This window comes from Pleurotus ostreatus (assembly GCF_014466165.1).
Source record: "Pleurotus ostreatus strain PC9 chromosome Unknown scaffold_2, whole genome shotgun sequence".
In the NCBI taxonomy this organism is placed as follows: Eukaryota; Fungi; Basidiomycota; class Agaricomycetes; order Agaricales; family Pleurotaceae; genus Pleurotus; species Pleurotus ostreatus.
Window position 1 is genome coordinate 2636833 of NW_023503157.1, and position 14919 is coordinate 2651751.

The 14919-nt window shown below is 52.0% G+C and overlaps 7 protein-coding genes across 7 annotated transcripts; 5 read left to right on the top strand and 2 right to left on the bottom strand.

Moving 5' to 3' along the window:
- Positions 1–59: 59 nt before the first annotated feature.
- Positions 60–2208, bottom strand: PC9H_003784 (uncharacterized protein; the record flags this gene model as incomplete). The annotated part of the gene is made up of 6 exons (XM_036773376.1): positions 60–1020; positions 1067–1308; positions 1419–1564; positions 1614–1978; positions 2026–2087; positions 2140–2208. The coding sequence occupies 6 exons, from the start codon at positions 2206–2208 to the stop codon at positions 60–62; spliced, it is 1845 nt and encodes a 614-aa protein (XP_036634849.1).
- A 416-nt stretch (positions 2209–2624) lies between these two features.
- Positions 2625–4791, top strand: CYB5D1 (Cytochrome b5 domain-containing protein 1; the record flags this gene model as incomplete). The annotated part of the gene is made up of 13 exons (XM_036773377.1): positions 2625–2689; positions 2766–2820; positions 2882–3142; positions 3198–3267; positions 3322–3884; positions 3935–3983; positions 4034–4108; positions 4160–4246; positions 4300–4311; positions 4365–4385; positions 4443–4513; positions 4567–4677; positions 4747–4791. 13 exons carry the CDS (start codon positions 2625–2627, stop codon positions 4789–4791), a joined length of 1485 nt encoding a protein of 494 aa, XP_036634850.1.
- Positions 4792–4902: 111 nt separating this feature from the next.
- On the bottom strand, positions 4903–5966 carry PC9H_003786 (uncharacterized protein; the record flags this gene model as incomplete). The annotated part of the gene is made up of 4 exons (XM_036773378.1): positions 4903–5022; positions 5082–5404; positions 5465–5596; positions 5654–5966. The coding sequence occupies 4 exons, from the start codon at positions 5964–5966 to the stop codon at positions 4903–4905; spliced, it is 888 nt and encodes a 295-aa protein (XP_036634851.1).
- A 188-nt stretch (positions 5967–6154) lies between these two features.
- PC9H_003787 (uncharacterized protein) lies at positions 6155–9255 on the top strand (the record flags this gene model as incomplete). Its single annotated transcript, XM_036773379.1, has 4 exons — positions 6155–6224; positions 6277–8327; positions 8386–8835; positions 8890–9255. The coding sequence occupies 4 exons, from the start codon at positions 6155–6157 to the stop codon at positions 9253–9255; spliced, it is 2937 nt and encodes a 978-aa protein (XP_036634852.1).
- Positions 9256–9694: 439 nt separating this feature from the next.
- On the top strand, positions 9695–12230 carry PC9H_003788 (uncharacterized protein; the record flags this gene model as incomplete). The annotated part of the gene is made up of 6 exons (XM_036773380.1): positions 9695–9751; positions 9803–9897; positions 9948–10531; positions 10582–11633; positions 11688–11823; positions 11875–12230. 6 exons carry the CDS (start codon positions 9695–9697, stop codon positions 12228–12230), a joined length of 2280 nt encoding a protein of 759 aa, XP_036634853.1.
- Positions 12231–12426: 196 nt separating this feature from the next.
- Positions 12427–13292, top strand: PC9H_003789 (uncharacterized protein; the record flags this gene model as incomplete). The annotated part of the gene is made up of 5 exons (XM_036773381.1): positions 12427–12521; positions 12570–12636; positions 12689–12928; positions 12981–13187; positions 13248–13292. The coding sequence occupies 5 exons, from the start codon at positions 12427–12429 to the stop codon at positions 13290–13292; spliced, it is 654 nt and encodes a 217-aa protein (XP_036634854.1).
- A 247-nt stretch (positions 13293–13539) lies between these two features.
- PC9H_003790 (uncharacterized protein) lies at positions 13540–14857 on the top strand (the record flags this gene model as incomplete). Its single annotated transcript, XM_036773382.1, has 6 exons — positions 13540–13576; positions 13636–13692; positions 13758–13793; positions 13853–13948; positions 14005–14625; positions 14688–14857. The coding sequence occupies 6 exons, from the start codon at positions 13540–13542 to the stop codon at positions 14855–14857; spliced, it is 1017 nt and encodes a 338-aa protein (XP_036634855.1).
- Between the last annotated feature and the right edge of the window lie 62 nt (positions 14858–14919).

The window sequence follows — 14919 nt, forward strand, 5'->3', positions numbered from 1 at the left end:
AGTACTAGTAAGAATTCGGAAACTAACGTACGCAGATGCAAAGCAAATCAAAGTCACAATCAAAACTTGCCGCCTGTCCAGAAGTTGGGCAGCATCTGTCCGCTGCTCGCAACACCTTCGACACCAAAATCTCCAAAACGGGTATCACCTTCGAGCTCAGTTCCATACATAGTTACTGGCTTCGGATGAGGTTCTTGCGGAGTCCTGCTTGATCCTGGAGTCTGCGCTGATGGTGTACCAGCACTGCTTGAGGACTCCCGATGGTTGTCAGTGGACAACGCCGCAGGGTTGACGAATGCCCCACCATCTTGGTGTTCATCAGCATCTGCACGAGGTGATCGACCGAATGGCTGGAAGGTGCTTGGTCGTCCAAGACCCAGACGGCTGAGTCCCGCTGGAGTAGGAGATTGCCCAATTTCAGGGTATGGAAGAGGGGGGACAAGACTAGGATGTGCTGGTGTCGAGGTGTAAGGAAGGAAGGAGAAACTAAATGGGTGTTGATTTTCTGTGGTGGCTTCGGAGCTCGTGCTTGTCTGTCGGGACGAGCCTGCTATTGCGGCTTCAAAGAAGTCCGGAAGATGATTAGTCGGTGGCGGAGGATCTACATAATCTGACGGATCAGGATCACGATAGATAGAGAAAGTGGGGATCCGCGGCTCGTCATCTCTATTTGTGGGAGTCCTGGGACTATCGCGTTGTCGAGACGGACCGGCAGTGGCATTGTTGGGTGTGGACGAGTCTCTGGTTGTTTTTAGCCGTTTCTTCATCGGGCGTATCACTTTCGTGCGGAGCTCATCCTCCGGGATATCGTCGTCCTCACCTTCCATTATACCGGTGATATTTGATGTCGTCGAATCTCTATGTCGCTTGCCTAGAGTCGTCAATGCGAAGCCCGGATGCTGCAGCCCACCTCTCTCGGCGGCGCGTGATGTGGGTGAAGGAGGATCGCAAGGTGGTTCACCTTTCTTGGAAGAAGGACCGGCAATGGCGGCAAATGTAGTTGCACTTATAGAATGGGGCCTAATGGACGATGAGTATGGCTTAGAATGGCTTTTACTGAACTCACGCTGGTGGGACTTCCTGTCGAGGACTCCGTGGGGAGGGTGTCCTGGGAATCGAAGGGGTCTTCAGAGCTTGTCTGAGTTCGTTTGCTATTGACAGTGCCTCTGTGGTCTGGCCGCGAAGATCATCCAGCTCAGTGGTTAATATGTCGAGTGTGGCTTGTAGAACGTGGACCTGCTGTTGATCTCTTTTCAGTCGCTCGACTTCGTTGTGAAGAGCCGCCAACTGTTCACGAAGAGGTTGAACCTACAAGCTAACTGAGTGAGACTGGATTACAGTAAATGAAAGAATCGTACAGCATTGGCGATGCATTTTTCAAGGTCAACTTGCGAGGCGACGGCAGATGTACTACCTACGGCGGAAGTCTCAGCAATGACCGCCGATTCCGCTGATGGTTCTGCTGGCGTAGGTGACCGGGGCTTTAAAGTCGGTTCTGGCGATGCAGTAACTAGCTCTAGACCGAGACTGGAATGCTTGGGCTCTGGGGGATCCTGTTCCTCCGCTGAAATCGACTGTAAGTAGTATACAACGTCATGGCGCTTAAGACGCACCTTCCTCCGGGATAGGAGCTTCGGACGGTTTCATGGTCTTGCTGCTCTTTGCACGCTTTCCCTTCGACAGACTCACGGATTTAGTCACAGCTCTGGCACCAGAGCCACCTGCAGCCTTCGGCCGCCCGACCCCTAGCCTCAGCTGAGTTTCCTTGGCCTTCCTCGTTCGCGATGGCGGCGGGTTTGGAATGTGTGGTACTTCTTCCTGTTCTTGCAATTCTTCTTGTCCTTGTTCCTCCTCGTCCTCTCCTTCAAAATCATGGATAACGATTGAGCTAGTGCGACTCGGTCCCGCACGACTCGACCTTCTGGTTGAAACCTTGCGTGGTTGTGGCTGCGGTGGTTCTCGAGTAGGTTGTGGAGTGCTATGGAAATATTAGTTTACAATTGGAAGGTAAACTTTATCGCGTACTTGATGCTCTGCAGTAGATCAATTAGCGCTTCGGTCTTGAGATTTGCCTTGACGCCGTAATCCTAGGACACTAGTTCAGTTCAACTCGAGATATGGTGGCGGTATACTGCGCACCTTGCACAGTTTCTGTATATCTGTGCGCTTCATGGCCTCCAAGGCCTTCCTGCTGGGCAGCCTGACCATGGCTGGGGGACGATGGTGACGGTGTGCGGCGAGAACGTTGTGTAATGCAGCTGGCCCAAATGTGGTTCAGGGACAAGCACAGCCAAACAACGCGATGAGGGAGGTGTCTCACGTGATGCTTTTATTTATAGTACTCATCCTAGTACCACTATACGTACTGAAACACGCACCGCACACGATGGGGACTCGTGAGCGCTACACGGATGCGAATTCCTGTTCCAGAGGCTGAAATATTGAAGCTGCATCATATGATCCACAAATGTAGATAAGCCTCTGCCCGGGCCGGCGCCTGAAATTGCTCCGTTAATGGTCAACGTGAACCGACGCCTTGATTTAGCCTACGACTAAAGCAATCTTTAATAAACGTGTTGTCGATTCTCATGCGCTGCTAGACTTTTTCATCTTTTGCTACCTCCATGCTCAGCTCTGTCGCCATGAAATCGTACTCGCTCGCTGAAGTTGCTCAACATAGCACCAGAAGGTAAACGTTTAAAGTCCTCGGTGCTTTTGTGTTTTCTAACCGGCAGGGTCGGATCCGTTCTCTTTGGAATGTCCAGCTCCTGCTGGGTCGTCATCCATAACAAGGTCTACGACGTTACTGATTTCTTACCCGTGCGTGTCCATATTTCTTGACTTACGACATTTGAATACTGATGCGGATGCCTTTGCTCAGGAGCACCCGGGGGGCGCCCAGATTATCCTGAAGTATGCAGGAAAAGATGCTACTGGCGTCTACGATCCGATACATCCGCCAGACGCACTTGAAAAGAACCTTCCCATGGAGAAACACCTGGGACCATTGAATGATGATGCCGCTGGCGCCTTGGCCCTTGCTCAGGAAAGTCGACCCAAGACGAAAGATGAACTGCGGGTAGAAGCGGCGTTAAAGCAGCGCCTTCCTCTTCATCGAATTCTTAGTCTTACCGACATGGAAGTACGCCAACACTCGCCTCATGGTGATTCAACACCACTGAATGTCATATTTTTAGGACGAAGCAAAGAAGGTCTTGTCGCATAAGGCGTGGTCCTACTACAGTTCAGCAAGCGACGACGAGATAAGTAAGTGTCGATTTTCCTTTACCTTGCTTCCCGCAGAGTAATGAACTCTACCAGCCAAAATCGAAAATGCGAAGGCATTCTCAAGATTCTTCTTCAAACCACGAGTGATGCGTCCAGTGTCACGCTGCGATCCCTCCACCACAATCCTGGGGTACAAGTCTCGTATCCCTGTCTTCGTGTCTGGCGCCGCACTGGCGAAACTTGGACATCCACTTGGCGAGGAAAACATCACTCGCGGAGTTGCCTCAGCTCCACTGATCCAAATGGTATCCTCCAACGCATCATTATCATACGAACAAATTATCTCCGCGGCCTCCCCCCACCAAGTCCTCTTCTTTCAACTCTACAAACACGCCAACAATTCCATCGCTGAGAAGCGTGTACGTGAAATCGAAAGACTTGGGTACAAAGCCATCTTCCTCACCGTCGATGCTGTCGTCCCCGGAAACCGTGAGAGGGATATAAAAAGCCCATGGGTTTTGGAAGACACTGAGCGCCGGTCGACCGATGCCCCTCGAAGTTTCGAAGACGTCGAGAGAGACGAAGAAGAAGGGAATACGTTTGGAACTGCAGGGGCGCTGATTGTCAACGACGACAGGGATATGACATGGGAAACAGTAGATATTCTCATTGTAATTCTGGAATGGGTTCTGACATTCGCTGTTAGACCATACCCTGGCTTCGAAGTCTTACCAAACTTCCAATTGTCGTCAAGGGTAGGTTCAGCTTTTCGATCTTGATACGCATGCTTATATCAGGTAAACAGGCATACAATGTGTCGAAGATGCAGTACTTGCTGCCAACGCTGGTGTAGACGGTATTTTACTCTCTAATCATGGCGGTTAGTATGTCCTCACTCGTCTGATATAAAAATATGCTCACGCTGCAATAGGTCGACAGCTTGAGTACTCCTTGCCACCTCTTGAGGTGCTGTATCGAATTCGCCGGCAGTCTCCGCAGGTATTCGACAAACTCGAGGGTGAGTGTTCCACGAAGATTCGTTGACCTTCTGCACCTTAACCCTGTCTTTAGTCTATATCGACGGTATGTACCGATGCATCTCCCTTCTCTTCTTGCCTGAACGAATGCGCTTGAAGGTGGAATTCAGCGTGGCACAGGTTAGAGCCCTCCTTTATGAAACACAACTGGAGCATCCTGATCTTTTTCGTTGTTAGATATCATGAAAGCTCTGTGTCTAGGGGCCAAGGCTGTGGGCCTTGGGAGGCCATTCCTTTACGCCCAATCAGTAAGCTTCTTGTCCATCTGCAGGTCAATTGTTTTAATCAGCCCCGTTTCCAGGCGTATGGCGCCGCGGGTGTCGCTAAGATTGCTCGAATATTGGAACGCGAGCTTATCACCGCCATGCAGTTGGCTGGCGCTGCCAGCGTGTCCGATCTGACGCCAGAATTGGTACGTTATTGTTATTATATATCAATAACGGTATAGCCTCGTAATGATCCCAATCCCTCTGCTTCCCAGGTTGAGCGGGTGGACTGGCAGCCCACGATTCGTTCCAGGCTATGAAACACTTATGCTTGTCCATTCTCGTCATTGTAGATTAATACAACATTGCTTTATGTATTCCTTCTAATCCTACATCGTATATGGTAATAGATATCTAGCTTCCTTACTTATCTATAAAGTTGTGCGGACTAGGTCGTTAATTAATGCTCGAAGATCGTTCTCACGAATATGGCGAACGACACCAATGTTGGGTAACCACAGCTTCCGCTCGTACATGGCCCACTTCCACCGCTTCGTGGGCAGAGGGCTCATTCAGCCAACAGCAATAGAGTCAAGGCCAAGAAGCTCACCAAGAATCGAGCCAATTCTTTATCGGAAGGCATCACACGCTTCCACTCGTCTGACTCTTGGATACAGAATATTCGATAGGAATCGAGTGCGTACGGCCCGGTTCCCGGGAGATGAGAAATGGGTGTTGGGGGATATCGAGAGCGCTGCGTTCCAGGGGAGTGCAGATGGGCATTGGGTACGGTGATGAGTATGTTAGTAGGTCGAAGGTCAGTGACGCAGGGCGGATCAAGGAGGCATGCAGAGGAGAGACATGTTAAACGATTGGCGCGAATGTCGTAGCAGCCTAGCGGGCGCAAGAGATCCGATAGAACACTGTGCGGAGCTACAAACGAAATCCACGCTCAACAATTAGCATTGATATCGGAGAAGCGAGGGTAGCAACCTTGGGAGAGTGCCCATGGCGTTGGCCACTCCTTCATAATAGTGTAGAAGACGGGTATGGCCAGTTTCCCCGCTGTCTTATTGAGGAGCGTTACAGCAACCAAAAGCTTCCACGGGTTGTCGGCCACGGTTTCTGTCAAGAGAGATGAGCTGTGCGTAGACACACAAGTTCCAAGCCCTCTAGTCTCACCTTGGATCATGGTAGGCTTAGCTGCGTACAACCGCTGATACAGGTCGAACATTGTGCGAAAATGAAATAGAAATAAGGGATCCTGGGCTAAGTTCTCATCATATTCGTCGGGGTCATTGTCTTCATCATCTTCATCGTCGAGGTCTCGCAATGGGGAGCATGGTGCGGGCTTCTCACCATCGTGAGGGACTGCGGAGAATCGGTAAGGAGAAACAACGGGAGAGGAGTCTATCTTCGAAAAATACGGAGAGACTACTACTGGTTTCTCGTTGTCCTTGGTGCGTCCCCGTTTAGGGGTACTAGGAGGAGACATGCCATTGGTCGGAAACAGGAAGTACCAAGAAGCGCGCAAGAAACTTCGCTTTGACCGCACGTGATCGCGACGCGACCATTTTAGGCAACCTGTGCATGTTGAACTGAACCCACCATCGTTCCTTCACAGTTTGAGGCTCCTCCATCTCCACCACTCTCACTAACGGATACTGAACTCACACACACTCAATGGGCTTTTGTCGTAGATGCGGTGATATCGTCTCCGGACCACGCTGCCATTGCGGTGGCTTGCCTGTTGGTAAGTTGAGGATTTCGTACCATTCAGACATATGCTAGAATGTGACTTATAGCCCCCGTTGTATCATGGAACAAAGTCAATGCGACCGACGAACCTCAGGATAAGTGGTCCCAGACATATGTATCTAAGGAAAGGTCTCCGAGCCGACCTAGGACTCCTGCACCAACGAACGATGCTGCCAAGGGTGCCTGTTCGTGGAAGAGCTCATCTGCTCGAGGGGACTCCTCGCCAAAGAAGTTCCCCCGACCGATGTCCAGCTCAGACTCTACGACGACCTCAAGACTAGCCGACCGAGTATCAACTCACATAGCAACCACAACCGCTAGCCGGCCACCGTCGCCGCTCAAACAGTCTACCATTCTACCTTCACCGGAGTCCGACATCATACACTCACTCACCTCCCAGACCTCCTCATTAGCCAAAGTTTACGGCTCAGTTCTTCAACCCAAGGAATCACTCGAAACCCATTCGTGCGCAATTTGTTCACTAGACTTCCCCCCGGATGCCACAATATACCCAGACCCATCGGAAACATCTTCGGAACACCATCGTTTTCTATGTCGGAATTGCTTCATCACAAACGGTGGCTCCAAAGGCACCTGCCCTCAGTGCACCCGGCCCGTGCTCATTCTTAAATCGGAAGGAGGCTTCGTTTACGCTTCAGGGCGCCACTGGCACAAGAAATGCTTCAACTGTGACGGGTGTGGTAAGAACCTCGGTGATAAACCCCTTGTCGACCTTCTCGGCCGCCCCTCCTGCGCGGACTGTTTCGATAATTGCCTAAACCGCACCCCTTCTACACCCAAGGAACGCTCCGCCCTCCCTGCCGATACAACCTCTGCCAACCCTGGAGGTATGATGCGCACTCCGAAAGACGAGCGTGTTTCTAGCGGTAGTCCAACTATCGATGAGCTAGAACAGAGATTAGGCATCGTCAAGAGTCGAGAGAGCAGCCCAGCCTTGGAGGAACTAGGGCAGCGACTAAGCATGCTTTCGAAAGGCAGAGAATCACCAACTCGTAGCCTTCTCGCTCGGAAGTCGACAATTCCGAGAAATGAAATAGGGAGTCCCATAGCTCCTTCCCCGCGACTAGGTTACGGCACGGAGACATTTAGGGCCAGTGCCTCCCCTAGGATGCTTCCAAGTGATGGAAGCCCCAGCCTCAGTCAACGGTTCTCAAGCCCAGAGCGAGGGGACTATTGGGATAACGCTTCTAAGATGTCACCTGCACGAGCCAACTCCAGCCCTAGTCCAGTTCGATACACCCCCACTCGAAATAGTCCAGCGCCAACCGAAGAAGCAATCGAGGAAATGAAACAAAGATTCTTACGGGGTACCTCCGTGTCACCTAGTCTCTCTGCTTCGAGGTCACCTCCCCCTGTCACCTCCCCACCTCCGGTAGCTCCGTTGAGGTTAGTTTCTTTGCTAAATTCTCGTTCGTCGCCCGTTCCTCCTTCGAAGATTCCGAGACCCGTTACGGTACAGAACGTGGATGACTCTCCATCCGAAATCGATTCCGTTCCTCCGACTCCCGAACTTGGATCAGAGTTTTCTGACACAACGACACAATCTTCTGGATTAGACTCCCCACCTCAGGCACAAGCTAATATTCGGGATGATGTGTTCAATAGTAAGCCGGTCAGTTACAACGACCCAACGACGTACAGTCGAGGGGATTTCCTGGATGAAGACGAACAGCGGGGACGAACTCGACGATCCATTGGTCAGATACAAGAGGATGATGAGGGGACTCCGTCGCATACACCAATCAAACGCCTTGTGTACGATCCGGCACCCACTCAGCCTTTACGGAAGTCAGTGTCGTCCACCGTCAACAGCAAATCTCCGCCGCCGAAAGAAGTTACCCCCGTATCCTCCATGAGTGAAACACAACAATGTGCTCGATGCAATCAGGCCCTTTTCTCAGTGCGAGCTGGTGGACGATATGTGACCGTGCCTGATGATCCGGGTGTTCTGGGCTCAGAAACCAAGGCATACCATACTGATTGCTTCAGGTGCTATGTCTGTAATGAAGTTTTCCAAGAAAGCGGGAAAGGACAAGCCACCTTTGTCAAAGGGGAGCGCGGCCCATGTCATATACAGGTGGGTGGCACATCCTCTAGATGCATAAGGTTCTCCTCACAGGGGGTCTGGTTTCTAGTGCGCCCCACCAGAGAAAGTAACAATCAACTATAAGATGCCTCAAAGAGTGAATACGGCATTTCCTGTGCCTACCCCTCCACTCAAACCTGCCGTCCGGCCTACTGTTTCTACTACTTCCCCATCTTATAGCTCAAGCCGCTATGAGCGCCCACCGAAGACGGCTCCAGCTACGCAAACCACGTTCCCTAGGTTTGGCAGTTCCGTATCATGTCCAGGGTGTCGTGGAACGGTGTCACCCATGGAGAGAGGAGTTGTTCCCGGGCCCCAGGGCACGCGATGGCATTCCACTTGTTTGGTTTGCGGGGGAAAGAAGGAGGCGAAACCTAGTAACTCCTGGTTGAGAGGACGCGCTGAAGAATGCAAGCGAAATGAACCCGGTTGCGGGAAGAAGCTTGACAGCGCTGCTAAAGGAGATGGGGAAGGGCGAGTCTGGTGCCGGGAATGCTGGGTAGGTCTGATCATTGCAGAACCACCTCATGTTATGCTGACCGCGCTGGTTTAGCTCATGCTTCCCCTGGAAATGCGTGGGTCACCACAGTCGTCGCCTATGCGATCGGTGGTTGCCAATCCAACTGGTAATGGCAGAATCGCCGCTCAGATGACTGGGACCACAACGCTCGCAAAGCAATTCACTGGCATGGGTGGTGCTGACACGGTCAGCTTGATAAGGCAAATGACTGGAGGAGGAATAAGCCCAACACGCCAGCTCTCGAGGTCGAGGAGCCCTACGAAGCAACTTGGAATGGTAGACCCCCCATACCGACCTCGTCCTAAGAGTGTCATCGGGATGCGTAGCACGAAGAGTGTAGACGAAGGACGGGGAATGTTTCTTGTGCGACAGATGACAGGCGGGGCGACAGCGGACTAAATTCTACCCAAAATACGGACATCAATTCAAGCTTTGTGTATATAGGAATCGAAACAATGTTGTAATGTTCTGATCAAAGTTTGTCGCACGGGCAGGATGGAGATTTGATTCCGCTGTTTCTTCCCATCGGTTGCTATGCTGGTTATGTCGGTGCCATCATAATCTGAAATTGATTCTGCTCAGAGACCGTGGTCTACCTTCCTTTTCTCCCCCGCGTGCTACGACTCCCATAGCGCCAACGCCGGTGTCAATGTCCCATACGAAGATTCAGTAATTTCGTTCCCCCGGCCTCATCATTCTCATTCCTTCCCTTCCATTTCGTTGGCATCACATCAGCTGTGCTGGATCTCTTGCTGGTCAAGCCCCCATCTGTCTCAGCAGCTTGGGTCCTGTAAAAGACTGCTGGCCAGGATTCTTCTGCTTCAATCGACCTCGTATCATGTCTGATGGCCTCAGTGAGATAGGTAGACGATCTCTCAGTACCGGAGGGTCCTCAGTAAGCTACGATGTTCCTAGCTCAGTTTACACTTTATTAACTTGTCTCCAGGTCGAGCTTATCCTCAGCGAGATCCCGTTCTTCAGCGTAGGCCTCCTTGGTTTCGGCGTTATGACCTTCCTTCTGGCTATGAAGAAGGTTAACTTGTGCGCAAACTGTAGTCTTTCGGTGCACTCGCATTCTGACAGTCACGCAGGCTTTCGGTCTTCCTCTATGCCTCGATCCTGCTCAGCTTCAGCGGTGGTATACTTGATCTCAGCCAAATTTTGACCCGAGGGACAGCAAATGTCGATCGAGGGCAAGGTGCCGACTCCGTTCGGGGAATCATAAATACCCGAGAGGTCGTGTTCGCGTTCTCTGTCGGTCTCCGTTTCATGTTCTACTGGACCTTGGTAGGAACATGCCCACGCAGCGAGCGCAAGCCCCGGAACCGGAACACCCAACCACCACCGTCATCAGATGATAGCAACCTTCATTCCGCCAGTTGGAATCGTTGGGGGATTCAAGGCTTGGTCCTGAAGTACATTTCCCTTCTGCTGGTCATCCTCATCCCTATTCTGCAAATCGTCTGGCGGGTGTCCCCCCAACAGTCCTTTAGCACAACGTATATTGCGGAGTCGGCGATCGGGATCGTCCTGTCCACCACATTCATTCTGAAATTACTCTTGAACGTTTATCTCTCTCCCCGGAAGCCTTGGTGGTTACAATTTCGTTCGTATCTCGCCCCAATCGTAGGTTTGGCACTCAATGTCAGCGTGGATATTGGTAACATCTCCTCTTGTGAGTTATAGGCATGTTGGTGATAATGCATGCTAATCCCAATCTGCCAGTTCGCTTCTCGGAGGGGACCCTTGGTCGCTTCTTACAGGCGATAGAGATGTATATCCTCGTGGAATACCTTCTCATCGCAACTTTCTACCGCCAATCTCTACCTGGGAACAACTCGCCACTGCTGCCCACATCCGCACAGGAGAAAGGCCCCCAGCGCCCAGCGGAATTTGGGTCACCAATCAACAAGGACATGCCACCCATACCGCCGTCACCCGTACCGAAGAGCCCATCGCTTCCTCGGCAAGAGTTACCAACGGGCCCAAACAGTAGGTCGGGTCATCATTCTCACACAGCATCCATGCTTTCAAATTGGATTGCGTCGAGACGCACTTCACGACGACCTACCAGTGACGATGGTCACCTTTGGGATCGAGATCTGGCAGACCAGGCGGAGCTAGGCATGGCTGATGGAGATCTCGGGGTACCTCGACAAGAAACTCCTGACGTGGTGAGCCCCCTCGTGCAGGAGGCACTTGCCTACCAACAGAGCACCCCGGCGCCTGCCCCTGCGCCCCTCGGTCCCCGTTATCCCATACGCTCGTCCAGACGCACAGGTCTCAGAGCTATCAGTGTAGTTGATGTGCAGGCCAGGCCAACCGCTCCTTTGGATGGGGCCGTTGTGCAGAGGGAGAGGGCAAATACCGTACCGCTTGACGACGATAGTCGTGTGTCCATCTCATCCTATTATGGGCTCGGAGGTTCACCGTCACTACCGCCTCCTCGGTTACTTCCTCTACTGAACCGATTGTCTTCTGGCGCCTCGAGTGACGTATCCATCGGTGAATTGCGCCGCCAACAAAGTGACCTCGACAAAAGTATTGCCACTCTACGCCTTTTCTCCCCTCAATCAACAACTCCCCCACCAAACCTCCTGACCTCAAGCTTCAGACAATCAATGGCACGAACAAGAAATTCAGGAAATACACTGGGTTCAGACGGCAGCTACAGAGCTGAATCCGCTGCTGCCAGCGAGTTCTCTTTGAGCCATTTCCCTGATCCTCCGGAGGAAGAGGACTTGGCGAATCCAAGGCCCCGATCGAGAACCGGTACGGTTCGTTCGAATCGTACTGTACGTTCATCTCGTAGGCTTAAAGCTACAACGCAGCTCCCACCGCCAAAAGTCCCGCCAATTGGGATTCCTTCTCGTGAATCACCTGATTCTAGTTCACCGGAGCGTGCGCCTTCAACGCCGTGGTATGGGTCAGCAGGAACGCAAGTCGACGTGACCTCGTTTCTCGGAGGTAAGATTTTTTGTCCATGAAAAGATGGCATTGATCTAACCAACTCATCAGAATGGTTGCCACCAAGTGGTACTATGCCGCTCACGGGCACCCCCAACCCTTCTTCGAGTACACCTGCCCAACTCGACGCTCGAGAAGTACGGAGACCAGTGCTACGGCCACTACTCCTGGCGCCCTCCGCCGATTCTATGGTAGCGGCGCAATCTGCGATCGTGTACAACAGCCTCCCCGGCGCAACGATCACGTCGCAACCCCCTAGTACTTCGCTACCTCGACCTGTCAGAACTGGCTTGCCGCCAAGACCTCGTATTGCTATCAGTGGGCCCACTGGACCGCGTCCATCGCAGGCAAAGGATTCAATACCCCGACAACCATCACTCAAACCACCTTCTAGAGAGAACAGTTGATCCTGTATATAGACATTCGTATTTCGTGCCCCGAATCCAATCCACGGTTGCTATGTATTTTTATTCTATAATAAATATTATCGGAAGTGCTCCTATAGACTGGGAGTGTGACTTTGGTGACGTCACGCGATCGTGTTCAATGCAATGCACCAATTTCGGAGTCTGAGTCTGCGCTGCTGCTTGAACCAGAGCCGCCATGTCCCAATTTCCCGACTACTACAAACTCCTCAATGTCTCAAAGTCGGCCACTCAGGACGAAATCCGCCAGGCGTACAAGAAGGAGTCTTTGAGGTAAATAATATACGATTAATGGCGAATATATTCTGAGACCGCCTTCAGGACACATCCAGACAGGCTTGTCAATGCGACACCAGCAGAGAGGCAGGGTGCGACGGAGCGTTTCCAGGTAGGCACTCTTCTTGCCCTCGATGGTCTGATGGCTGAGTGGAACGGTATAGGCCGTAGCTGATGCGTACTATGTCCTTTCCGATGTTACTCGCCGAAGAGAGTACGACGAGTTATACTCCACACGAGCAAGCAAGGACAGAACAACGGATCCAGGATCTTCCACCAGCTTCTTTGCACAGTTCGCAAATATGTTTGCTGGTTCAGGAGCGGGAGGAAGTTCCGCTGAGGGTCAGGCAGGACCTGGTGGGCAGCCCAATGCAGAGGGTGTCTTCGCAGACGTCTTCGAAGAGGTGTGTTCCCTCCTACGTTAGTCACATCCCTATTCGCTCATGTAGCGATTAGATGCTGCGTCCGGAAGTTAACCGAGTAATTCCATGGTGGACATATGTCGGCGCATTCTCTGGCGCTGGACTGGGCTTCATTGTAGCGAATGTCCCCGGTCTAATGGTTGGGGCTTTTGCTGGCAATAGGCTGGGTGCTATAAGGGACGCCAAGGGCAAGAGTGTAGCTGCAGTCTTCACCCAGTTGGGCGGCGAGCAGAAGGCCGAGGTAAGCAATGATGAGCTTTTCATATCTAACTGTTTCCCAGTTCTAACATATCGCGTCCAGATTTTGCGAGCATTAGCAATGAAGGTCCTTGGGTCTGCATTTTGATGATATGTTCCTATCACAATTCTTTCTTTGGGACTCATTTGCTAGTATATCTGTGTACCCTATCAGTAATATTTGCATGTAGTGTAATAATATGACTGCTTTCACGTGGACGGTTGAACATCATCCAAGAAGCGCCCTACGTTGATACCGCTTCAACAGAACCATCAACAATTCGCGAGCCATTTGACGTTGTGAACTTTGGAAGTCATCCCAAATTGTTGTTTTGAGTGCTAGTAAAGGCGTAGATATGCCCCAGCCTGTGTTGAACGCCCAGTTTCCCAATGGTCGGTTGACTCATTGCCGCTATAAAGTCATAAGCTCTAATCTACTTGCTTACTTCCAGGAACTCGACCTCGGACTAACAGCGCTCCATTCAAGAAAGGCAGAAAGTTGGTATTCGGTTAGTCCTCGGCATCCTTTCCAGTAAATCTCCCCTTCTTACTAACTGTTCGGGTCACGTCCTAGATGGTGTTCTCGTGCCTCCCTTGAAAGCGGAACGAAGTAGGCATTCTATGTCAGGCACCTTACTCGTCCACATCAGTGACGAGAAAACCCTCTAGCTCGTTCTGGTGGGGGCGTCTTAGCCGAATCACCCTTCCCTCAACCACTTCCCGAACCTCTCACCAATGACCCCCATGCCGTTTCGCACGGAGCCAGTGAGTCGAAACTGTAAATAACCCGCGTTTTCCAAGACCGACGGTTTTACGTTTAGCGTCTCACGTTGCACCTAGAGACATGCTGGGCGATACTGACACAAAGTCCCACCGTAGCTCCAAGAGCTCGTCCTCCAAAGGTCACAGGAACCCGGTTTCCAACACCACAGTCGTCGCGGACGGCGCGCCCCAAGTGATATCCTCGTCGAAAAGGACCACGGCGCCGAAACCCTCGAGCCACAAGGGCTCTCCTTCTTCTATATCGACGCTCAAAGGTAGCAACGGACGTAAACGCCACCCCTCGCCAGGAGAATCCACGGAGACGGAGGTAGTCTCACTCCCCGCCTCAGCGTCCACGTCCTCTGCCAAATCGGCGGCCACCCAGACTCCCAAGAACGCAACCAAGGCCACTCGCACGGCAACGAAGAAGCGGCAACGCCTGCTCATCGATGCGGCGACAGGCGAACCCAAATCCACTGTGGCGTCTACGCGGGACCCTTTCGATGATGACGAAGGGGATGTGATCATGAGTGATGCTCGCGATGAACCTTTCGAAGATGACTTTGAGATCGACTTCCAAATGCTCAGGCTGGACGAAGTTACGACCCCAGCGTGGGTACCTGCAGGCACGGGTGCCCCTGCCATGTACGTTCCGCCCGGCGCGCAAGAGTTGATCACCAGTGCGTGATTGCAATGATACTTGTCCATGCACTGGATTCCTGCTAACGTTTCTGTGGCGTAGGCATGAAGCGTTCTCTAGACAGCGTCGAGAAGGCTCGACGCAAACTGGAAGAGAGATATTTACAAGAAATGCACAAGCGCATTGCTTTGGAGAACGAGCTAGCTCGGCTTCGACGCTGTATCACCCTGGGGTCAGTGGGGCTGAAGACTCCTCCCCCAGAAGCGCTTTGAGTACACTTGGTCTCCTCAACCAATACTTTTGACAGGTCCCAAGTAGGCCGTTTGTTACTAAC